This window comes from Hetaerina americana, unplaced genomic scaffold (genome assembly GCF_022747635.1).
Source record: "Hetaerina americana unplaced genomic scaffold, ioHetAmer1.1.p SCAF_80, whole genome shotgun sequence".
Classification (NCBI taxonomy): domain Eukaryota; kingdom Metazoa; phylum Arthropoda; class Insecta; order Odonata; family Calopterygidae; genus Hetaerina; species Hetaerina americana.
In genome coordinates, this window is record NW_027287428.1 from 1,556,526 (window position 1) to 1,582,513 (window position 25,988).

General features: G+C 40.1%; 1 protein-coding gene across 1 annotated transcript in view; it reads left to right on the forward strand.

The window, feature by feature from the left end:
- The window catches only part of LOC139698255 (protogenin-like), a 319,114-nt gene that overhangs the window by 269,929 nt on the left and 23,197 nt on the right, over positions 1–25,988 (forward strand). Inside the window, exons 4-11 of the mRNA XM_071597130.1 lie at positions 13,805–13,949; positions 14,137–14,205; positions 14,699–15,012; positions 17,086–17,237; positions 19,430–19,922; positions 20,841–20,996; positions 22,345–22,536; positions 25,424–25,602. Of these exons, the coding sequence (XP_071453231.1) occupies positions 13,805–13,949; positions 14,137–14,205; positions 14,699–15,012; positions 17,086–17,237; positions 19,430–19,922; positions 20,841–20,996; positions 22,345–22,536; positions 25,424–25,602 (1,700 nt within the window). The remainder of the gene's footprint in view (positions 1–13,804; positions 13,950–14,136; positions 14,206–14,698; positions 15,013–17,085; positions 17,238–19,429; positions 19,923–20,840; positions 20,997–22,344; positions 22,537–25,423; positions 25,603–25,988) is intronic.

Consider the following 25,988-nt stretch of genomic DNA (forward strand, 5'->3'; position numbering starts at 1 on the left):
CAGCTTGCCTCTGAGAAAGTTGGTGCACCACTAGCCGAGAAGTTCAGACCTGACAGATTTTCCTTCCACTCGATGGTGCACATTCGGCGCTCGGGAACAATGTTGAGGACGTGGTTTTTTATCATGGTGAACGTCACTTTTCCTCGTGAGAATCACGATTGCGAGATCCGACACTTCAAGCCGGGGAAAAAATTAAGCTGCACTCCCGAGGAGATCGGCTGAAATTTCATTCCCCACCGGAGCGGGAGTTAAAAAGAACGTTCATCGACGTGTGTTCACTGACGAACTGTCAGCATCAAAGGTTTTAGTCCGTGCGATGATTTGGAAGTGCTTTTATAGAGTTTATATTTCGATTCGGCGACCGCGGCTCATTCGCCTCTCTCTCAGTCCCTCCCCCCGCTTCCTACGGGGGGCTCTTTGGGCTCGAAAGAAGCGCGGGTGGAGGATAGGGGAAAGAAGTCTTCCTTCGGGCTTCCAAGGTCGACCCTTGGAAGTGCAACATGGGCTCTTCTTCCTCCTCCTCCTTCCCCCACCCTCCGTCCCTTCTTAAAGCGTTCAACTTCTCCTCCCGCCCCTCTCCTCCTCCCTAACCCCCCCTCTTCTGTCCAGCGAGTCGGAGGACAAGGTAGGAGGGGAAGAGGTCAGTGGAAGGAACGAGGAAATTTTCTGCCATCATCCAAGACATTCCGGGGTCTTCGTTCGGATTCGAATCGCGACGCGGAAGACAAACTCTTTAAATCGTTTTGAGGCGAAGAAGCGGGCGGCATCTGCCGGCCACGCGAACCCCCCCCCCCTCGCTCTTTCCTTCCCTCCCCCGGATTGAAGTGCGTCAAGATGGACACGATCTTTTAAAAAGGTTTTTCCTTGTTGGGAACCCCTTGGCGCGCTGGTGTCGCCGACAGCGTCGGCCACGTGCTCGTGTGCGGAGTTCGAGATTTTTAATTATTTTGGGCTCCTGCAGAAATGTTCCCGCAGTCTGGCCGAAACACTTGCGTCGAATGGACGGTGTTTTTTCTTCTTCTAGCGCGTCGGCACGCCAGGAGTAGTCACTTTTTGCGTAGATAGCTGCGGGGGTTGGGGGGGTGCTTATTCACGCGCGGCGCAATTTAAAGAACTGGCCAAAATAAAAGAAGGAAAATTAATTATTTTTTTTGTCAATATACTTGATAAGAGGGAAATCGCTGAGAAATAGACTGCCCCCTACCTCTACCCTTATGCATAACTATGGAACGCCGTGGACCAAGGTGCGAGATGGACACTGTTACGCCCATCCAACTAGTCCCCGGATTGATTACTGTGGTTTGAGTTTTTGGGAAATTATGCGTTTAGTCACAGTTAAATCAGTTTAAATCAGTCATTAAATCAGTCACAGTTATATGTCGATATACAACCGGTATAAAGACGGTGATCAGATTGATGGATTTCTCATTTGGTGCATCATAGTCTTATGCTAATTAATTGCCTTTTTTTGATGCTTACTATGAGGAGAAAGGATCGTGCCTACAAATTAACCCTGGAAAAAAATTTGAACTTGGCCAATACTTCCTTGTACACATGTAGGGCTAATTTTCACGAATCATGCTTCGTGCATCAGATACCAGTGTATGTATCAATTAAGGTGGGTCAATCAGTGGCACTGAAATGCTGCCTGAAGATTGACCTCGTACGAGAATCTTTCCGTGCAGGAATAAATTACAGTCATCTTTCTCATGAGTCCGGCTCTGGTTACACTATTCTGCATGCATATTTTTTGTTAGCTCGCGAATGCTTCCTTATTGTTTGAGTAGGCACCAGATACCGTTGAAATATATTTTAGGTGAAAACTGGCTCTCCTCCCTGGAAAGATGACATGCGACTAGAACGAATCCGCTGCCCCGTCACGACCCCGCGTGGAAGTATCTCTGGGAAGGCCCACGTTTGCTTTCGTTCGTGTTTCAATTGCCCAATCACAGAAATCAACCCGAAGGTTGAACCGACAGCTTGGGGGGGGGGGGTCTAAGTGAAATTCCTACACCACCTCAGCTCCTTTCCACGTGCTACAATCCTGGAGAATCAGGTTGCCCGATGGATCAAGGAAATGTTTCAAAGTGTCCGGACGGACGAATGCCATCTCACCTGGAATCCATTTCTTGGATCAATTTGAAAATCCTCGCGGTTTACTCCTACAGGACCTTTCGATGGTGATATATATATTTTCTAACCACTATTCACGCCCAATTGTCAGAAAATTGCCGCTTTATATCGTTTAAATGTACATTTTTTCCAGAGGGAATGTAAATTGACTAGTATCTAGCCCCGGGAGTGTCATCCGAGAGCAGGGTCGGGTCCAAAGGGGGGGCCTCCTCCTCCTCGGGAAATGTTTTTGACTATCTTGTAAAATTAATTCTAAAATAGTTATAGCAAGAATCCTCCAAAATTATCCTCTGAAAGTTCATAGTGGTCTCTAGTAGTGTGCCTATTGTACAATATAAAATGATTTTGAACTTTCTTTTCAGGTGAAATAGGTTATAAATTATTTGTGTTCATGCGTGAAAATTGCTCCCCCAGTAGAGGTTTTCCAGATCTGCATTTGTCCGTGAGAACCTCCGCGTATGTGATTTGGAGGGCGGGGGAGGAGTTCCAGGTTGGTGGGGCACCCTGGGGAGGGATGGTGCGTATCAGCCACGCAAGCGACGCGCAGCGGTCGGATGGTGGGGTGATGGTGCTCGCAAAGGATGGGGTAGGGGGTTTTGGAGAGCGAGTGGGTGGTGGCAAGAGGCGCGCGGGACACGTGCCTTGCTTGCGCGGGTCAGGCATGCGAGCCAATTATGCAAGGAGCGCGCGCGGGCGGCCACGGCGCTGGGAGAAGGGGGGGAGGGTAGCGGCGAAGAGGGATTGAGAGTAACCGGGAGGAGAAATGTGAAAACAGGAGAAAGATCCTTTCACTTTTTTTTCATCCCCTTTTTAATTTTCCTTCGGGCGGATGTCAACCGGCGACAACGCATTCGAAGGCGGAGATTGTATGTGCGTTCTCGTGTGTGTGTGAGAGAGAGAGAGCGTTTTATCCCCCCCACTTATTCCCTCCCTCGCCACCCTTCTTTTCGGGGGCGGGCGGGGGGGAGGGGTGCAGGGTCGAGGTGGGGAAGGCCTCCCTTCACCGCTTGCAATCGGGGGTGCTTCACTACTCTTCTTCTGTTCACTCTTCCCGCCCATTCACCCTCCTCCTCTCTCTCTCCGTCCCTCCCAGTTCCCCCCCTCCCCCTTTAAAATCTCCTCCTACTCCTCCCCCTACTCCTCCCCCTTCTCCTTCCCTCCACTCCTCCCCGACTACCTCCTCCGTGGTGTTCACTGACCTTGCCTAAAATTGTTGTTGGAGGAATTGATCGAGCAGGACTCCTCCCCCCCTTCCTTCACCCCCCCTCGTACCCCGCCGCACCCCTTTCCGTGTCCTCTCCGCGCGCCACCCCGTTGGACCCCGAGGCCATTTCACCCTCCTCCGACCCCTCGCTTCCCTTTCGCCCTCATCACTCCTTCCCTACACCACCCCTTCCCTACCTCTCCTTGCGTTGCGCACACGATCACTGGCCGTGCTAGGGGAAGCCCGCCCGCCTTCCTTGGGTTGCCCCCTCCGCTCTATCCCTCCTCCGCTCACCCCCGCCACTCCTACTACAATACTTCTCCTACTCACTCACTACTACTGCCTCCTCCTCCGCCGCGGCTGCTTCTGCCTCACTTTTACTCACAACCACCGCGATTTTGGCCGCCGGGTTTTTTTTTATTTCTTTCGCCCCGTCACCTCTTTCGTATTCCTCAATTTAAACCCCTCCCCCCGACCCCACATATCAACTCCGAATGCCGACCCAATCCTTCCCTCTTCCACTCCGCGTGCAACGAAGAGGTTGGAGGAATCCTCCCCGTCTCTTCCTTGTGCCGTGCGGGCGGGGTGTGACAGCGTCATAAAAATCGTGGCATGCTGTTTTGGCACCCTTGGAGAAGAGTAATCATCCGGTTATGGTTGTTGGATAGAGTGTCAGGATAGTCCGTGTTGGGAACTGGGCTAGATTCTGGTGTAGTCTGAAATCGCTAATGCCCGATTACGCTAAACGTCGGTTTGTTACTCGAGGCTTGCCCAAATTATGTAATTGTCGGTTGGAATGGAACTTTACGATGGAATTCTAGGGTCGTTTTTTTTTTAACTGTGGGTGTACGAATGTTGTGAGATACAATATTTGATTCAAAGGAAAATATTCGGTTCTCTTGTGACTCTGATGTTTGCTTGCTTAATCGTATGACGTTGGTTGGGTATGCCTTCGATTGATTTGACTCGAAGCTTGGCGTAACTGGATTTAGTATCACAAGTGTTCATGCATCGAAATTTTAGAATCATGGAAAAAATCACTTTTACTTCTATGACGTATGTTGCAAAGCTTGAACGATTTGTATATTTTGCACCTCACGCTACGCTCGTATTTCAATCCCATTCGGATGCTGTCCAGCGATGTAGATACGTGGGATGCTCACGATACCTATATCTGCATCAAAACGTGCGATATCTCGCTATTATCGCTCAAATATCCTAATCACCTTGGTATGATTAGCATCAGGATTCCGTATTGGCTATGGAATGTCGCACATCATTTGCATGTCGTACTTTGGCGGATAGGCCTCGCCGTATTCTACATCCCTAGCTCCGCAAGGATTCGTGGCGTTAGACGATCGGGGTACCAGCCAAACCTTTGAACTACAAACATGGTTGATTTAATATATTTATATTTATTTTATTATTTATGATATAAACTTTCGCAAGAGGTACCACGGATAGCTTAATTCCATACAATTTCAATGATTAATTATCCAACATGAAATCTAATTTGCGAGGAAACATTTTATAAGTGGTACCTATTTTTAAGGTTTATTTAAATCTTTAAATTGCAATGGAACACCGTAAATTTTCGAATGGACATTTTATGAATGAAACTTTGTTATTCTTATCATTTTCCTAGCATTATTATCATTTTTATTACTCACAAATATTTAGTAGCCAGTCTCGCACGGAAATCATTCGTTTGATAGACCTTGGATGAAATGGCTTTCGTTGTCATCACATTTTGCTGTGAACACAGATCTGCCCCTCGAGTCGATGGCAGCAGAGGGCGAAATTTGACAGCAGTGGTTGCCATGCCTCACTAAGTGTACATAGTGAAAAGTTCCCCAGTAAAATTCCCCCTCGTCAATATGTTGCCCGTGCCTTTACGTATCCCTTGTATCGCCGAGTTAAGCAGTGGCGTTATTGAAGTATATTGGGAATTCCCCGCTATTGATTCGAGTTGTTCAAGAATATCCTGTTTTCGGCGTACCACCCGTACCCCAATGGATGAAGTTCTCGTGCATTGTCGGTGACTATATTTCTACCTACACCATCCTCCGTTTTTCCGGTACAATCAATGGAGGTGCAAAACATTTATTTGAAATTGCGATCCGCCGTTTTGCCGGACGTGAATTTGCTAGTGGTACAAGTACATTATTTGTTAAGTAGTAAATACTTCAATTTCCGACGAATGAAAATAACTCGTTTGGTTATGCATTCGTGTATAAACCCGAAGGAAAGCCACGATTGATTTCTAAACTATGCTATTCCAAGAAACTGCAAGAGATGCCGCAACAGTGACTTTTAACGGATTCATCCGCTAATAAGCATTTCAATGCATTTATTTCGGAGTGTAAAAATCAATCCCGGTCAAGGCGAATGACTTTCACACCCTGAAATTGTTGCATTAAACTATGATATCTATGTGTACCCCCTCCTTCCCTGTCTCCATTTAATGATCAAAATTACATGTAGATTGTCTCTGCTATTTTCAGTCAGTGAGGTTGATTTTTCACAGCGTGCTATAGATTTTTCGTGTGGTCCGCGTTTCCGCTCAGCCGAGATTCGTCTCTCTATAGGTCCTGCTCCAGTGGAATAGCGTGGAATTTCCTAGTAGTTGTTGTTTTAGGGGAGGCGACCGACATCTGAGGTCATTTGCACCAATATGGATGAACGGGAAAGGATGAAGAGTGGGGAGAAACCGTCGGCATTATAGCCTACTCTTAACGAAAGGCGCCAAGGGGTCCGAAGCGTAACGTCCCTTCCGACGGACGACGTACTGACTCAGAAGTGCCCTCCACAAAGCATCTCAAGTAGGGATCGGGATATAACTGAAAAAATCTGCCGCCGGGATTTGAACCTGGGCCCTCTGGGTGGGAAGCCAATATGTTAGCCACCGTACCATCCCGATCCCCCTGGAATTTCCTCCGCGCGCGTGTCGACTTTACGGGACCGCGCTGGAATGTGGCCGGGCCCCCGTTGACGAGGATTGGAATTAGCGTCTGCTGCCGGCCCTCCTTCTGAAGGCCTCCCTTTCCCCCCAAGCATATTCCCACTAATTGACGACACTCCCTCACCGAGTGGTGTGTGTCTCCCTCCATTAACATTTTTGGGTTTCGGATTTTTTTATTCCCGGTCCGTGCAGTGTGCCCCCTTTAAGACCGTGCTGACGTTTTGCGATGCACTCGGTAACAACTGAGTGCACTGCACCGTAAAAAAATAAGTGATTAGTGACTTGCTGTCTAGCCACCTAAGATCTCCAAGTTGTCGCCTGGATGAAAACTGTCTCTGAAATTGAAACTGGTGGTAGGTTAAAAGCTCCTGGCCCCGAAAAGTCACGGGTTGGATCTAGGGCCTCGTCGCAATAATGCTTTCGGTACTGTATTATGCTTATACTAGGGTAATTGTTTATCATTTACGCTGTATTTGAGTGGAGAAGATGCAGCACTAGGTAGGCGTGTCTTTGTGATTTTTGCCGCGTTTTTCCCCGGGTTGACGACTTAAGTTTCGTGACCATTACTGGTCAATTTTTCAAGGAGAAAGAATACCCACTTCCGAGATTGCGTGTTTGTATATTGTGCATGGGTTATTGACCCAGAGGGCTGAAAAAGAGGAGAGAGGGAAGAGAGAGAGGTCTTTTGAGGCTGTGGGCATTTTTATTTATGTCGAGTGTGACCTCAAAGTCAAAGGCACACGTGGAGCCCTTTTAAATAGCAATCTTCCGCCGACCACTCCCTCTTCGCGTCTTGGGTCAATCACCTAAGTCAGGGTTCCCCAAAAAATTTTGATTGGATCTTCACTTAACCTTTAAAAAAAAACGTTCCATGCCCGGTTCCGTTTCCATTTCAAGAAAGCAAATGGTAGCCGTAAGGAATGAAGAACAATCGAAATGGAAGGGTATTTTTAAGGAGGTGCATATTTCTGAAAATGCACCGCAATTAATCTTTGGAGATGGGAATAATGAAAATGTACGAATGAAAAGAGTTTAATTCACCTATGTTTGAGTAATTTGACAAAACAAAACACTCTGGCAAAACCGTTTGCGCCTGTGCAATGAATCGTATAATTAGTGTTGTTTATTTATTTATTTATTATTTAGGATACATTGCTGTTAGTCGATAAGCCGGGTGGCAATGACATGATATAACAAGAGCTATAAACTGTGCAGTAGTCAGTCTTAAAACATATCATAATGTTGTAATGAAGAAAGAATCGGAGATCTTGGGTACTTCGCCTTGAAAAAGTTTTATGTGTCCAGGAATCGTCAGCCATTGCTACGAGGAAGATAGGAAAATCAACGAAAACCTGGAATCATGGACTGTTTGTGTCCTCTGCCAGCGTTCATCATTAGTTGGAAAGAGTTCGATGAATAATGGAGTGCGTGCAGTTTCAAATCGAAGAATCCCTTGGCTTTTTTTTACTAATACAGGCGCGCCGAATGAATGCCATTTTGAATGCAGATGTTCACCGAGGGCCGCGTACAATCCAAGAAGTAGACGTGGATCCAAAAAAAATCTTTTAGTCGACAGTATCCCCCGCAATTGTATTTTTTCGTGTTTTCCTCAGTGCGCGTCGGAACGTGAATTAAAGGAAGGAGCCGAGGGGTCTGTTTCAACATTCCTTTCGGCAGTCTTCATAATTCCCTTCAATATTCCGCCCAAGAACCGAGAGAGAAGTACCCAATTAAAATAACTCTCTCCATAGTGGAAGGCCGAGCACTTGTGTGGAGAAAACACACCTATCTTTCCGATCCTTCTTTGCCACTTAAAAGTCACGATCACCGCGATTCCTCTTGCCACGATCAAATCCAACTACGATTTTGTAAATATCCTAGTCGTTTTCTTTCAAAGGCCTGCAAAATTGTAATTAAACAGTTCTACCTAGTTAGAAAATTAGAATCAGACCTAAAAAAAATAAACTTGCCGAATGAGAAATTATGAGCGGTTCGTTACCCGTTTCGCCTGGTGATTAATTTTGTCCGCGCAAAAAGTAAAAGATGAAGGAACTTACTTATGTCGTCTTGGAATGTAATCTTCAAAGCTCAACCCGACCCACCCTCCCACACGAACTAAAATTAAGGAGATTCTTTAATTTTTACGCGTTGTCGTTCCGGTGCAGGTACCTATGTAAGTGAAACATGGATAATCTCAATAGTTAAAGTGAACGAGGTGTGCCGATGATTTTCGAGTTGTTTTATTGGAGGTGGTGGGACCGCCGATCGCCTGTATGTCCCCAGCCGCGATACGTGCTAGCATCATGGCGCCAGCATCGACAACCCTGCTGCACTCGTACACTGTTTCGTAACTAGGTCGGCGCCAGCGACCAAGCTGCCCCCAACGTAGTGGTTAGAGTGGGCGTACATACTGTAAATTACTGATAATGTTTTCTATGTTTTGTCAAATTGTGTAAGATTGCGTTTATGGTAACGCAGTGTAATTTGACCAATAATCGTAATTAGAAATTATTACATTCATACGTGTTAAATTCATGAAATCTTTTACTAATAAAGGGGCAATTTATGTCAAGGAGAGTGCGTTGATTATTGCAAGAATAAAATAAGAGTGCCTTCATGCCATTCATTTTTAATTATAATTAATTTGAGGTATCGCAAATAAATTGATAGAATTATAATATCGTATATAATATTAGCAGTCTACGTGTCTTCTATAATCGAGCCAGCTTTGAACTATGCTACATTTTTTGAGTTATTTGCTGGCTCCAATTTCGTAAATTCCATGAGTGGAACTTGTTTATCGCGAAAGCGAGCCGTTCAGCAAATTTTCCTAGGTCATAAATTTGTCGTGACTGTGTGGCCCCGACAAATTTTTTATTTACTGGAAGGTGTAGGTGTTTGCGTTCAATGAAAAAATGTTGCCGCAGGCGTTAATAGTTAACGGCATTGCATCAACTCTCCAACATAGCGTGTCATCAACTGTGTAACGAAAACGATGACGCGTGCGTAACATTAATCACGAGATAAACTGCGTAAATACGTCATCATGAAATTAGATCGAACTCGAATTCACTTGGAATAAACTTATAGTAGAACCTTGTATGCGCTTTGTACCTTTAGCTTTTCGCGCATCGCCGCAAATTATTCCCTTCTTAAAATGTCTGTAAATCATATGCAAATTAAAAGAAGAACACGTTTAAAGTGCGAGGAAATACATGCTTCTCCGACATTGATGTGAAAACCCTCAGGATTTATCGCCAGCTTCGATCAACGCACTTGAAATTGGTTCGAATAATGGACAAGAGATGGCGTCGGTGCACGTTAATTTTGCACGCCAACACCTTCCAAGTTGTTACGCTGTCTTTCAATAATAAGTGTCTAGTTAATTTTTCCATGAATTGTTTCGATGACATAACGACTCCCCCTCTCAACCCCACGTTTCCCGATGTTTCACTCTCGCCCCGCTCCGCTACACCCCTCCGTCTTTCGCCGCTGTGCCTAACCGAGAGTCGTAGTACGCGAAGCTGTTGTCCCTCCCTCTCACTCTCTCGCTGCTGCCTCGTTGGGAAATGCTTCTCCCCTCCCTCCATCCCCCCTCTCGTTCTCTCTCACTCGCCGCTCATTGATTACGCCGTAGCACAGCGCGGGGGGGATGTGAGGCGGACGGGACCGGGGAGGGGGGAGTGGGAAGGGTAGGGGTCGGGCCGGTGTGTGTGTGTATGTGCGTGGAAGGGTGTTTGGGGGAATCAGGAGGGGGGCGGGAAGGTAAAGGGAACGTTTGGAGGGGCTGCTGGGGATGGGGGATTGTGTTGGCCAAACAGTGTGTGCCTCCCGCACCCACCGTATATTCGACGACGGGTGCCATCACAGTTATATCTGTTACTCTTTGCTATTTTTCCTCCTCACTCCCTGCAATTAAATTCACTCCACGCCGTTCGTTGTAACGCGTGAGCCGTTTATGTCGTACTATGCGCGTACGACTATTGCTTCCACTTATCTGTTCGTTCGAGGCTGATCATTACTTAAAGAAAATAACCCTTTCACTCAACGCGTTCATCTTCTTTTTGTCGTTAAAGGAAAACCATTTTTAATCTGGTGGTTGTTTGCCGGCGATGCTAGGGTTTTAATGGATAATGTCCGTTAGACACAAATTTACGCGTCAAAGTAATTCCCTTCCCCCGCCCCCACTGAGACAGTCTTTGCGTAAGGAGTTCAGATCACTCACGGCTAACCTTCTTGATAAAATTTTGAATCATTGTGCTACGTGTAGTTCGTCGAGTCCATTTCCTTCGATGATTTCGGCGGATTCTCTTACTCGATTACTCCCGTGCCTTTGTGCTACGTCGGAAAATGTAAGACCAGTTAGTCGTATAAATTCGTGTATTCTACACATATATAAGCGTGCACATTTAAAATTACTATAATCTGCAAATTAAAACTAGCAGAGCACAGTAATTTGTTATAATTTTGTCTAATGCATCTCTGTATAAGTTTTTAACATCATATTGAGAAGTTCAAATGGAACATTTCTTTTTAATGTTGGGATTAATTTTAATAAATGTTAAAAATATCGATCGCTTTGGGTTCGCTTACTTTAGATGGCTCTGTCATTCAACGTATCCCAACACACAACAAAAAAATGTTCATTTGCTGATCGTATAGTAAGAATGCAATTCTCTTTGTGAGAACGTCGAAGCCTGTGAAAAACCGATGAAATATCATCGAAGGAATACTATGCTGTCCACAGCCCTCCACTTCCGACTTCCCACTCTTTGATTCGTAAAATTTGTGGGAGATGACGTACGTCAATAAACACCGCCCTCGTGTCTTTATTTCGAGCTTAATGCACCATGAGTCGCCAAGGTTGCGCTTGAACTTGCCCTTTACCTTGCTAGTGAGAGAAATGACTTGGAAGTCTCTCAAACCAGAAAGAAACAAACTTGACGGATGGATTTCGTGGGTTCCGACAGAGATGCGTTTGCCTGGGCTGTGACGTAATTGGAGGAACGAGTGGATATTATCCCTTTCCTTTGAGGAAGACAAAAACTCGTCGAGGACACGTAAGAACGGGAAAGAATTTCGGAGAAAAACATCTCGCAGCACGAAGCGAGAGTTGTGTTTTAATTTCGTCGATAGGATGAAGAGGCTTGACCCATTTTTATGACGAGGTGAACGATCTCGGATCTGTTTTTCGCTTTTCGGAATTGTATATCGATCGGGGGCCCGCCTCGCTTTAATTTTTACGCGAGCGGAGCAAGTGTGGGATATTGCAGAGTATGAATGAACGGAATGAACCGGGGCGTGGTTAATTGTTTGAGGCATAGTTTTTAAATGGTATCGACCAAAACCAGCCTTTAAAAGTTCAAAGAGGTAACTTATTGTCGAAAGAAACATTCTGAAGCAGAAAAAATGCCTCTAACAGATTGGGAGGATTTGAAGATTTTCGCAGGCCCGTTTCGTAGTTTACGCATCTCGCCCTTCGTTTGTTCATGGCATGGGTGAAAGAGCGGTGGTAGCCGCCGGAAAGCTGGTCGTGTAAAAAAGTGAACCTGTGACGTGCGCGCTGAGGACATTCAATGAGGAAATGCGAAAAATGCTTATGTGAAAAGCTGAAGTAGTTGCGGCTTGTTTTCGTTCTCCTTGATATGTAAGAATCGAGTGGGAAGAGAAATTCTAAACGAAAGACGCATGGGAGGAGGGGAAAGGGGGTAGTGGCAATTGTTGGATCAGCCGTCTGCGCGCTAAAGGCCGAGATTCGGACAAAAACAGTACTACTTTTAGCAGAGAAAATAGTCCCGTGTTTGTCCTTGAACCGAGTCAATCAATCCCCTCTAGTATCAAACTCGTTTGCATAATGGAAGAACAGTTGTGATGGAAGTAAGTCCTTTGTACAACGGTTTGTAGTGGTTGAGGGCGTGCTCGATAAGATGAATAAATTCGCCAGAGAAATTGGTTTCATGATAAATAATTTAAATAGGAAATTTCGAGAAAGTAAATAATAATTGAATGTAACTCATTGAATTAATATGGCAAAAAATGAAAATGTGTTTTGTCTTTCTTCCAATCGATAGTGCCGTCGCTGCAACCATTATTTCTATTTTTTGACAGCATCACTTGATTATCTCGTTATATACTTAATCAACGTACAGGAGTGAATTTTTATTTTTCCTGTACTGGAGTTCATGCATTTTGCAATCCCTTTCCCGCCTCGGAATTGGCGGACAGGGCGGGAACCGCGGGAATGAAGCAATATTAAAGACCCGAAGAGGAACTAGTCCAAAACCTCTCCACGGGCGTCGCCACTTCTCTGGATGCAAAATAATCCCTTAGTGTCATATTTTCAAATGTAAAATTGCGGATGCCAGGGTTGTGATGTGTTTTGCGAAACCGATATTTGCCGTCAATTTGTCTTCCTTATTGTGAATTTAACTTAATGTTTCGATAAGTTCATCGTTATGGAAAAATTTCAAAGTTATCGTCTTTCAAAGTTTCGTGTTTACTTAAAAGAGTGGAAAAAGGGTTGGATTTAATGCCGTAAATGATGTTGAATTTATGGAGATGTATCTGCATCCTCTTATTATTACGAAGCACTGCATTATTTCCATTGTAGAATGTCAAGAGGGTTTTTAAGTTGTGGCTGAAGTTAAATTCTGTAGCAGACAGAATAAAAATGATACCATTTAAGCCCTTATCATCAAGGATTATGGTCAATTGAGTGAATTATTTAGCATTTTTTGTGAAAACATTGATTCCGCCTAATTTATATTTGCCAAGCCTAAATCAGTTAAGAGTAATGCACTTCATCATGTACTTAAACAGACTGGGGAAATAAAAAAAATATTTTCAATGATAGATATTGAAAGTAACTTATTATAATCACTTATTGTACAATTTCAATGTGTACATTGGGAATTCATGTGAAATGTGACAGAAAATAGTTTTCATTGATGTGCCATCATTTAAATCCTAGAACTACTTCATGATTCTTACGGTTTTAGCAAATAACTACTTGCATTGAATTTTGCTGTAATAAATTTGAAACCAAGTGCCTATGAATGAATTATGTGTCTTATGAACTAAAAGGATGGAACTGGTTTTTGTGGTGGCTAGTTTACTGACTTCCCGAGCCTATCTTTTCTGTTTAGTTCTTAGGAAGTATTTTTATCACCATCTTTTGGTTTCCCTTGTATCTTAAGTTCCAAGGTCATATGTATGGGGAGACTTTTAGCAGTGGATGAAATTGATTGCTTTAATTAATTTTAGCATTGCTGATGGAAATGTGTATTTCTATAAGTAATTTACTTTCAATTATGAACATGTTACCTTAGTAGCAGCCCAACTCCTAATTCCATGTGAAAATGATTGTTTGTGTTTTATTTGGTGTACATTTTTTGTGTTAGAATATGAATTTGTGAATATTTTGTGAACAGTAGATGGAAGTCAGGGCCAGACATTTTTCTGAAGTCTTTGTAGAGACCTCATATATTTTTTTCAATTTTTTCCAGTGTTGTCACACAATTTCACAGAAGTACCGGCGGATCAATTCGTGGAAGAGAAAGATGTTGCTCGCTTCAGGTGCCAAATTGACTCTATTCCAACTGCTCTAATTTCTTGGGAAAGAAATAGAGACCCTCTACCTCAAAATAGTAGGTGAGTGACAAGTCGTAAAATGGTAATAGTGATCAGTATGTATGCAACTGACTTGTATGGAATAACTTCTGAGTTTTTGCAAAAAGTCATATGTTTTTTAACGATGGATGAAGACCGATGTTTTGTAACGATGAACCCATTGCATTTAAATCAGTTCAGCATGTTGATACTTTCTTCTGTTTTCTAGGTATTTCGTCTTATCCTCAGGAGTTTTACAAATAGTTGGCGTCCAGCCATCTGATGCGGGTAGTTACAGGTAAGGCCTTGTCAAGTGTGTGATGAATGTAATTTCTGGATCTTTTTGGGTAATTTTAATAATCATGGTAATCCAATCAACAAAAATTGAATTCAAAATTAATTGAGAATACATGGGAATTGAGTATTATTTTTCCTCTGATTACTTTGAAAATTATGCTGTCATATCGACTCATAATGGGCTCGATTTTGGCTAGCTTTATTTGACTTCATTATTTATTGAAAAATTCCAACATTATTATAAGGTCATTTTTTGCCCAACATGTCTTCTTTAAAAGGTTCATCAAGCATGGCAATTTGCCTTCAGTTGCCACACCATATCATTAGGAATTGACTTTACTCTGGAACAATAACATCACTTATCTCAAAATATGAGTGTGTCATCTGTTTAGGAGCTTTCTTGTTATTTGTCTTTCATGATCCATTGGGTATTTATGTTAAGAAAGTAATTATTCAGGGTAACTGACATGAGTGCATTATTTTCTCATTTTTAGATGCATTGCAAACAATGCGGTAGCAAAGAAACAGAGGCGGAGCCCTGAGGCCATGCTGAGGGTGTCCCAGTTCTCGGCGTCGTACCGCCCACCACAGTTCCTTATGTGGCCCCCTGCCACCAATGAAACAGCATCTGCTGCGGCAACCACACACTCCACGTCCTCACTTCTCTCCTCGCATCTGGGTGAGATGCAGTTTGTGGAGGTGGTGGTACAACAGGGGCAAGATTTGGTGTTGGAGTGTGCTGCCAGCGGATGGCCTGTGCCTAAACTTTCATGGAGCAGATCGCCTTCTCTTATTCCTGGGATTAAAGGTAAGGGAGGCCTGTGCTATCCACTTGTAGTTTTCCTTGGTTCACATAAGTGCAGTCTATGCATGACTTGCTAATAGACGTACTCTCTTGCTAGTGATCCCACAAGTGGATAAGAGTGATAAAATTGAAATAAATGTTTTTGAGAAATAAACTAAGAAAATTTAACAAAGGGATAAAATGTAGGAAACAACATGGTAATCAACCTCCTTAAGTCATACTGTCATATGTAATATAGTATTTTCCAAATAATTTAAAAAGCAATGTAAATATCATTACTATGATTGAACAATATCATCATTTTCATGGAAATCCACCTACCTTATATATTTTGCATTTTCTCTTATCTGACTTGTTGTCTTGGGTTATTGAATTGTTATAGATAATTCCATATGTAACTTTAGACTAAATAGATGCCCTTAAACTAAATAAATTGTAACATTCCACATAACTGTTTTAAATTTGATTACAATCTGTGAAGGGCTTTCATAATGCCTCTGTCCATGGATGTGCGCTGATCACTTTTTGGGTATTCTGGTACAATTCCTTGCCTGAAAATTTTCATAGTTATGTGCACACCTGTGGGTGATTTGACTATAGTTACCTCAGTTATGCCTCTCCTAGTTTCTTGAAATACCTATGAGATGGTTTAATTCAAGTTTTTCACTTTTATGTAATGCTTTTGTGTTTACTCTTATTGCACTTGTTCATATAAACATATTGTTGATATTTATATTTTCTAATTAAAAATAACCTGTGAGATATTTATTTAATGTAATTTATAAAACATCAACAATCACTTAAATAATTTTTTTTTCATAATGAACTCAATTTTATAAATATTTTTCGCTGGTTTCCTCAAAAGCATAACTTTTACTCTTGGATATTATTTTAACTTAATATTGTATTCATTTTGTTGCAATACTGCTACTCCCACTTGCGAATTTTCCCTGTGACAGTCAATTCTTCATTCCTCTTATGGGGGTTCTACTACTGTTTATGTGGCCTATTATTCTGACAGGCTGCTGGTTTGCAAGCCCTGATAAACAAATTTCAATATTAACCATTTGAGAAAAATTTGGTAGCTAGTCATAATTGTTTTCTGATGTCAGGGTAACCACCAGTTGGTAACTTTGATGTGTGTAGTCATGTGGGCATTTCAGAATTAAAAGAGCGCAGGGGTGAAAAGGCTAAAAAGAGTTGAAGAAATTAAGGGAAGAGGAGGAGGTGAGACAGGAGAGTGGAAGAAGGGTGTGGGAAGAAAAAAGTTGTGCTCAGTCACCACTGACTTGAAGATGAAGTTGCTGGATTTAGGGAAGCACTGTGTATTTAGGATCAAGAAAACCTTCTTTAAGATGATTTTGGAAACTTTATAGTGTATTGAGATTATTTATGGATGGATAAAGGTTTTTGACTTTGTTTAATTGGTTTGGGAATTAGGATGTATTCCTTCTTAAATGAATATGGTTTACACCATTTGTGGGCACCTGAGTGAAGTTCAAGGGATGGGGACATGGAACAAGGTCCAATTCTTAGCCTGAATAAGAAGTGATTGAGAAAGAGACATAGGGTAAGGAAGAAAACAGAAAAGGTCTGCAGAAAAAGAATAGACATTTTTTTCCTATTTTCTCCCCCTTTTAAATATTAAATGGCAAAGGTCAACACCGTATAACTCTCATAACTAGGAATGAGGACATTTGATTTCATTCCCATGAGGATTAGTTGATAATCCTTTCTCAACCTCCACTCTCTTAAGTTTCAACCAATCCTTCCCATACTTTCCCTGCCCCCGGTATTTCTGTAAAACCTCGGAGGTAATTTTTTATTCAAATGCTCATGTTCAAATATAGAACTAATTTATGTTAGGTCTCCAGAATTAAATAAAGTAAAATAATTAAAATTATATCTGTTCTTCTGTCACCACATTATTTATCATGTATGAATTTATTTAATTAAAATAGGCCATAGTGTGGACTGGTAAATTTATTGTGTCATTTTCCTGCTAAATAATTGTGAAATTTGTTTATCCCATGAACACCTCTAATCTTTACCATTGTTCTTATTTTATTTATTCAGGTGATATTGAAATCCCAAGAGAAGCGATAAATGCAACCTCCTCTGGTACAAATAATTTACATTTGAAGACTGTTCAGGTACAAGATGGTGGTGCATACTTTTGTATGGCCACCAACAAAAATTTTGAAAATCAAGTGACCTCAATAACTCAGGTAGGTGACTTTATTTAAATGATTTGTTGTGTATCAATAGTCAATATTAAAAGATCATATCAGCCCTGACATTACATAATGTTGATGGATGCCTAAATTAAACATTTTGTCAAGCAGTATTTTATGTTGGATTTCAAAATATAGGAGCTTGTAATTTAATTTGGAGTGACTTCGTTTGGAAATAGTTGGTATCGTTTTGAAATTGGGGAACTTGTTATATAATTTCCTGAATAAGGGAAAGGTTTTGTTCAAACTTTAAATTTTTCTATTACCAAATTTTTACATGCTTGAAAATGTCAATGAAGTGTGAGTGATGTGGTTGTGTTCTCTAGAAAGGGACACTTCCATCTTCCAGTAAAAAGTCACAATGAGACATAATTTAGCCTAACATCCTTAATTTACTTGATTGAAGTAATCTTTTATTGAATACAAAATAATATCTTCTAAGTATAATCCAATGAGGCTCATTGGTTGATTCCTTGGTATTATTGGCATGTGAGTGAAAGGCAGAAGAACTGTCATTAGATATCCCTCACGATAGCTAGAGGTTTTTCAACAGCAGTCAATATACAAGGTGTGTTGAATAAAGAGTGATCATAAAGTTTTTATTCATATTATTTATTGTGCATAAATGTTTTTATATTTTTAGCTTAATTAATACGAATGTATGACACAAATGTCATTGATTTGAAGCCAGTGTTGCGTCAGCAGTAGCTGTTGCAAATTGAAAAATGTTCTGTTTACCTATGGAAATGATGAATGTAACACCTGAGATACTGCATTGAATTATTTCTTTCGCTTAGACAAATCATCAGCCAAGCTCTATTTACTGATACAGGAGGTTTATGGATAGTTTTTTTTTTCTCAATTGTGCATCTTCAAGATGGTTTTAAATGTTTAAAACTGTGAGAATAATCAATTTCAAAGGAAGGTGGACTTGGTGCTCTGGTCACGGCTCCCAATTAAGTTAACAGTAACACTGTTGCTGCCATTGTGAGGGAAGATCATCGAATAACATTGAGAGTGCTGTCAGAAATACTAAAAATGTCATTCAAATTTTATGCCTCCCCATGTGTTGGTTAGAGAAAACTTGCACGTGAGATGTGTTTATTTGTCATGGATTCAGAAATTGCCTATGCCTGAACACTGGGTTGACCGTGTGCAGATTTTTTCACCGCTGAAGTTGATGTTACAGAAGTATGAAGAGTTTATATGTAAAATTATCAAAGGCAAAGAAACTTGCCTTCATCATTTTGACTCTGAGAGCTAACAGCAAAGCTCATCAGGGTAATCGCTGGCATTAGGAATCAAAAAAGCAAAGTGCTTTGGTTTCTGCCATGAATGTTATGGTGATATCATTATTTGATGCTTATTTATTTATTTATCAACTTAATTGGGCAAGGTTGAAACTTATAGTCTCTATTTCCACCTAACCCTTACATTACAGACATTACATTGAAGGCAATTACATACAAAACCCTAGATGGAGGAAAGTCTACCTAGGCGGGAATTGAACCCGCGACCTCTGGGTTGGTAGGCAAAGATGTTACCTCGCCACCTCCAGGTTCAGAGAATAGTACATCAGCATGTAATTCCTGATTCATAACTGGAAATGGATCATGCTATAGGGATGTACTAGAAATTCTTCAAGGCCATATCAAAAGACCACATTTCAAAGCAACAGGCTATATGCTGCATAGCAATAATTCATGGCCAAACACCACAAATTTATTGCTGAATCTCTGGTGGAATCAATGTTGTGTGTTCTTCATAGTTCCATGGGACTTTTTCATGTTCTACCAAGTGAGGAAGTACTAAAACAATTTTCATCTTCAGTAAAAGTAGTGAACAGTTACTCAGGTGATTTTGGAAAACCTATCAAAAATGGTCATATATATCAAAAATATCATGCTAGCATGTCTTCATGGACGGGAAAGATGGTGAGACAAGTTTGAATGGGGCACACACTGAAAAGGACCATCAAAATTTGGTGGTTGTGTAAAGGTGCTTTCTAAAAATAGAAAGATCATTCTTTATTAAACATCCCTCATATATTTATTTGCTTGCATTGTAATGCCAAAATTACATTTTGTCTATTTCAAAAAAATCACTTGATTGCATTGATGCCCATGAATTGTGATATCAGGGATGTAAGCTTAGACTAAAAATATGCCCTTTTTTAATTTTTCCAGGCCATTTGGGTGGGTGTGTTAGCCCCACCCATATTCATCCGTGCACCCAACTCCCAGGTGTTCCCTACAGCCAAGACTGTTCGCTTTGAGTGTGAAGTTGGCCTACCTCCTGGCCCTGGTTCCAGCCTTTTTCCTCCTCTCCCGCCAGTTGTCTGGCTCAAGGATGGTGCTCTTCTTGACATTAATGGTCGTGTCAAACAGCGTCCCCCAGTACTGGTGCTCTCAAACACTGTCACTGATGACTCTGGGCTCTACCAATGTGTGGCAAGAGGTGGCAAGCACCAAGGCCATGAAATTGAAGTTTGGAGTGCTGCCCGCCTGCTGGTAAATGTGTCACGCTTCCAGCCCGAGCCACCTCAAGGACTCTCCTGCCGTCCCCATTCGCCCACGGAAGTGCAATTGGATTGGTTGGCTCCTCCCCCTCTTCGGTCTGATGAAGGGTTGGGGGCCGGGAGTGACATCAAGGCTTATACAGTGCATTATTTGCCGACCAGTGAGTCATTGTCGTTTCCCCTCATGATTTCATGTTTTGCCTTGAGTGCAAGTTCTCTATGACACTCTCTCAATTCCTGTCATTTTAACAGCACACAGGTTAATCTTGGTTCTGTTTCTCTCGAAAGTGAATCATAAAAAGATCACATTTACAATTTATACATTGTATGTGATTCTCCCATCCAATATTTCTTAGGGTTAGAATATCTGAGAAATAAAAATAAGTAATTCAATCTGCTTCACTCCAACTTAAAAAGTAGATGCAAAATTAAGATGCAATGTTTTGTTGAAGGCTCAGGATGTAGTGTTAAGTAAGTTGTGTTTATACATTAGCAGTAGTACGTGTTAGCAGTACCTGTATTTTAGTATCTGGAAAAAAAATTTCAATGAGACAGTATTTAATGCTGAAAGAAGACATTTTTATTCAATTTATAGCCTATATGATATTTTGATTGCCTTTTTGGTTTGACTCGACATTTACATACCATGCCAGTAGTTAATTTCCATGTTAATCAGGTATTAGGAAGTCTCTTGTATTGAGAATAGATTTTAATGCCTTGACCTGTGCAAAATAAACTGTAAATTAACTTTCCTTTCAGCCAATTCATAATTAACATTTTCTCAATCCTCCTCATTTAACATTCACATTAATAACTTTTCCACAAAACTGTTTATTTACTTAACTTTGCCATGAAAACATTAGATTCAGTGATCATGTATGCAAGATTATTGCAATTGTACATTATATCCCAAGATATTATCCAGGTTCTGCAACTAGTTTGACTTTTGCAACTATTTTTTTAGCCTTTTATTTAGGAGGTAATGAGTATAATATTGACCTTAATATTTTTTAAAGTTATTCTCACAAAATTTCTTTTATTTTCTTGAAAATGATCCATATTTCTTTTGCCATTCACAGTTGGTGGTGTTGAGCAGCAAGCTGTTTCTTTAAATAAAACCCTAATTGTTGAAAAACTCATTCCATACACAAATTACACATTTTATGTAAGAGCATATAGTGAAAAATCTGCCAGTGACATGTCGGTCAAAGTTATCTGCCGCACAGAAGAATCAGGTGAGTAAAATTTATTATGTATTGGCATGCAATTAATTCTGAATTAATTTCTTCCAACAATTAACAAGTTTCTAAATTCATCAATAATTTGTTCTTATTCCATTTCCTCAAGTTGCAGGGAACATAGTCACAACATTGTCATATATACCAAATTGTTGCATGTATGTGCCCATAATGTATGAAGTTCCCATCACATCAAGTCAAAATGCTTCATTGTAATTAAAGAAATTCTGCTCTTTCAGGATATGGGTGTGTGTGCATATACGAGGGTATGCTGAAAAGTAATGCATACATGCTTGTAGAGTACGAACCAAAACAAATAGCCAGATCAGGCAAAAAGTACATTAAAATATAATTCTTACGTTTCAAAATTATATATTTATTTTTCAACATAGTCACCGTTAAGGCTAATAGATTTCTCCCAACGTGTAACAAGTTTTTTCATTCCCTCACTGAAAAACTCTTCCAACTTTTCTTGAATCCAGGACTTGGCAGCTGCCTTCACTTCATTGTCTGAGGTGTAATGATTACCCATGAGGTGTCTCTTAAGTTGAGGAAAAAAATAAAAATCACACATCAGTACAATGTTGTGACATATTCTGCCAATGGCATCCTTTCCTTTTCTTAATGCTATCTATTTGGCCATGAATAGAGAGAACTCTTCAAAGTCTATTTTGTTGCAATTTTAATTGTTTCTTCAGCTGTGCTCTTTATGAAGATGGACATGAGGCCCTTACCTAATGAAACCAAACTAAGAAACTTCGCTTGGTATTGTCCATCATAATTTGTTTTTTCATCTATTCATTACCCCTTTTGGCTTTTCAGTGCATATTTAGAATAGTGGATATAAATTATTATAGGTAATTTACTGGTTAAGGTAGGTTTTGGATAGACACAATTACGAAATAAATAAATTTTCCCTCCTGACAAAACAAAACCCAGCATTTTACACTATGACAAGACCCTCTTCATCTCAGTATACTTACTGCTTCACAGGTTAGACTACCATTGTCTTGGACTAGATCTATGATTTTTTTTTAAATTGATGAACGTGCACAGTAAGAGCCAATTCAATCACCAAAACTAATGTTAGTGGATATAAAAACGGATATGCAATATATGTGGAAATTTTATGTTTATAGGCAATGCCCATCATGGTAAAATTGTATGTGTGATGTTGTCATTATTTTTTTAATTCTGCTTCCAAATAATGGGGTTTTGATTACATTTAAGGTCCAAATGCTAACCTCACTTTCGCATGAACATTAATTGTATCACTTTTAAACTAATGTGACAACCATATTGCTAGTCAAAATGTCATGCTAATACTTTTTTATTTAATTGTCAGTTCCACAAGTTGCTCCAGAAATATCCCTGGAAGCAAGCAGTCACACAACTTTAAGGGTCACCTGGAAACCCCTTGACCCCAGTGCAGCCCGTGGGGAGATTACAAATCATAAAGTACAGTGGAGAAGATTTGATCACCCCACTATCCATGTGGAAGAAGTCAAGGGTTTTGTCCATGAGTATACTATTACCGGTGAGTTACTTGTCAGGAATGTTGACCTCTGTAATTTTCCATATGTTGCGTGGAATTTATATGGCTTGGAAACTTGATCATTCAGGCAAGAGTAAAGGTTCAATTGTTCCCGGCTCAACTTTGTGGAAGTTCATGTTTATTAAATGAAGAACACAATGTATCTTTCCACTGACCTTTATTCATGTACAACTAGTTTCAACGCTTAAGCGTTATCATTAGGTACCTCAGGTATTTCAGGTACCTGATGATGACGCTTAAGCATTGAAATTAGTTGTACGTGAATAAAAGACAATGGAAAGATACATTGTGTTTTTCATTTAATAAGTGGAAAGGTATAGAATTTGAGACTTTAAGGATATGGCTCTGGAGAAGAATGGAGAAAAGTGGACGGAAAGGAAAAACAAACATTGAAGTTCTAGGCATATTAGGGAAGAGAGATAACTATTGTGAGACATTTGAAGGAGATGATACTGAGTGGCAAGACAGGAGTATAGGGGAGAATGCTGGGAAAGCAAGGTACAGGAGGAGATTTGGAGAAGAATAAGGAAAGGAATTTTGGATGGATATGAAGGATGTAGACAGTATGCAGATCTAAAGAATGAGTTATCGTAGTACAGTACTCTTCATTATCCGTAAATTGATTATCTGTTTTGTGGATTGCTAATCTCTTCCCAGCAGTTTGAAATTTTATCAAAATTACAATTGTAAAGTTTTATTAAATGCTTTGAAACTTAAAAAAAAGTTAATTTGATAACTTCTTCAAAGTACAAGTTGAAAATGCTTTGGCTTTCTTTAAAGTTTATAATATCACAAAATCAACATTTATCAATAGCATTTAATGTTTTAATATTTGAAATCTGTATTTTCCATTTTCTTCCTTCACATTCATTAGCCCTGAGAATTCCAGGATTAATAATGCAGAATGAAAAAAAAGAGCTTCTGTTTATGCCCATTTATATATCATGACCATATTTTCTGCATATTTCGGTTATCCATGTTTATTTATTATTTGCACTTTATCATGTATTCATTAGCATGGATAATCGAGAGTTTACTGTATGTAGTATGGTGTCTAAGGATGTTTTTGCCATGTTCGTTAGGACTTATGCATACAGTAGTATGTAGTTCCAGGGTCAGTCAAGGAAAGCCTACTGTTGACTACTGCTGATAATAATCGTAATGTGCACCCTTGTGTTCATGAACAAAGTATGAAAATTTTCTTATCACTATTTATAATATGCACAATGTTTTATTTGCACAACAACAGTGACCTCTTGTGCTTACTCCCCTCCATTACCTTTTGGATGCAGCACATACATGTATATTCGGAGGGGATTGGGATTATGTGGTGGCTAAGGTAATGACTTCTTATCTCAAGGGCCACGGTTCGAATCCCAGTTTAGGCCAAATTTTTCAATGGTATCCCAATCCCTACTTGGGGTGCAATGTGAAGAGCACTTTAAGTAAGTGCACCATCTGTCAGATGGGATGTAAAATTTTGGACCCCTTGAGTTAAGAGGAGGTTAATGCTAAAGCCAGGTTTCCCTTCACCATTCCTCCATTCCCTGAATATTCTATCTCTTCTGGGTCTCATATATATTTTAATTGTTGTGTTTGCGGAAGATTGGACTGCTACAGTATAGGTCCAATGTCGTGTCTCTTTCCATCTGCACTATTGACATTCTCTCTTCTTGTGCTTACCTCTCCTACCTATTATTTATTCTCTCAGCTAGTAGAATGTACTTCCCCAACTTTTTTCTAGCTTTGTGTTAAGGACATCGTATTTTGCTGTTTTATGCTAGGAAGATTGGTCATCTCCAGTGTAGTAAAGTGAAGAATGAGGGGTATGAAGATAATGTTTTCAGAGACCTAATATATAAAACTGAAAAACATGAAATCTGTATCTCGGACAATTTTTTTTGGTTATTGACAGCAGAAACTTTAAGTTCCAACGTTTCAGTCATTAAAATTGTTTTAATTATATGGTTATTATCATTGTGATGATATTTAAATCAAATTGCATTCAAACATGATTTTAATTGTCTGAAATATATGTTTGAATATTATCCCTTACCCCATGAAAAATGTTATACCTGTTTGTTACCATACATAATACACACCCTACTTTTTTGTCTAGACTTCCTAGCAAAAAATGCATGTCAGTTACAGAATGTTGTGGTAACTGATATGGTTAGAAAAATATAATGCTTTTCTTATGCCCCTAATATAGTGTATATCATTAATGACTGACTAAATTATACTGTTGTTATGCAATTGCTTTATCCCTCCCTGCATATTTTGAAAGTGAAAGACATAACCAGTCACTTAAACATGGTTTAAAAACCATGAACAAAACTCCATGATGAATTAATTGGTGTAGGATAAGAATATACTCTCTTAAATCATCTAGAGTATTATTTCATATTGACTAAAGGAAAATAAGTTTCCTTTTGAAATGGATTTTACTTTTCTTTTGTAAGAAATGAGGTAGAAAAATGCACTGCTGAATGTATGTGCTAGCTCAAACTTTTCACTACCCAAAATTCAATCATAATCTTGTACAAATATATGATTTGATATACACATTCTCTTACAGACCTATTGCTAATCTCTTTGTAGTCTTAAAAAATGCATTTTTTAGGAATACATTTTTTTAGGAATTCATTCCTCATGATTAAGTATGGTATTACAGGACTCAAAGTAGGCAGGAAAAAATCCAAAAATATAACTATGCAGGACTGGTTAAGGTCAAGTTACGGTCATGACTGATTCCAGTCTTTGTAATGATACCAATTAAATTTCTTTCTTCGCTCATGTGTGTCTGTGCTTTAGTGTATGTGATCTGAGTTTTAAAAATACGAAATTGTAATTTTCTTTGTTCTTTCAGGCCTGATTCCAGGGCAAACTTATAATGTCAGAGTATTGGCTGCTACGAATAAAGGATGGCCAGATGTACCAGATACAAGTTTAGTTTGGAAAGAGTTTGAAATGCCAAGCTTTGGCCAACAAAATGTACCATCTCCTCCAAATGTCCATCTTACAGCTGTCAATTCTTCTTCCATTAAGGTAGTACACTCATGATTTTTTTCAGACTTTGATGTCATTATATCAATAATTTCATATTGTCATGACTGGGATTCTGATGCATATTCTCCATGGGATGATTTTGTTAATGTTTTCATGGAAAACACCTTTGCTGAAATGCTAGTACTCTGAATGCCAGTATTATGACAGAGTAAAAGTAACTTTTCCTCCGAAAGAAGTAATTGTGCCGCGGAACACTATTTAGAACACATAATTTTTTCACACATCCTGAAATTTGTGAACCAGCTTAGCTTAATATTATATTACTTAAGCTTTGTAGGACAAGGCAATGTTCTTAGAAGTTCGGGAATGGTGTTGACTAAGCTTTTCCAACTTTCTTTGTTGATAAATTTTGACTTGGAGATGTT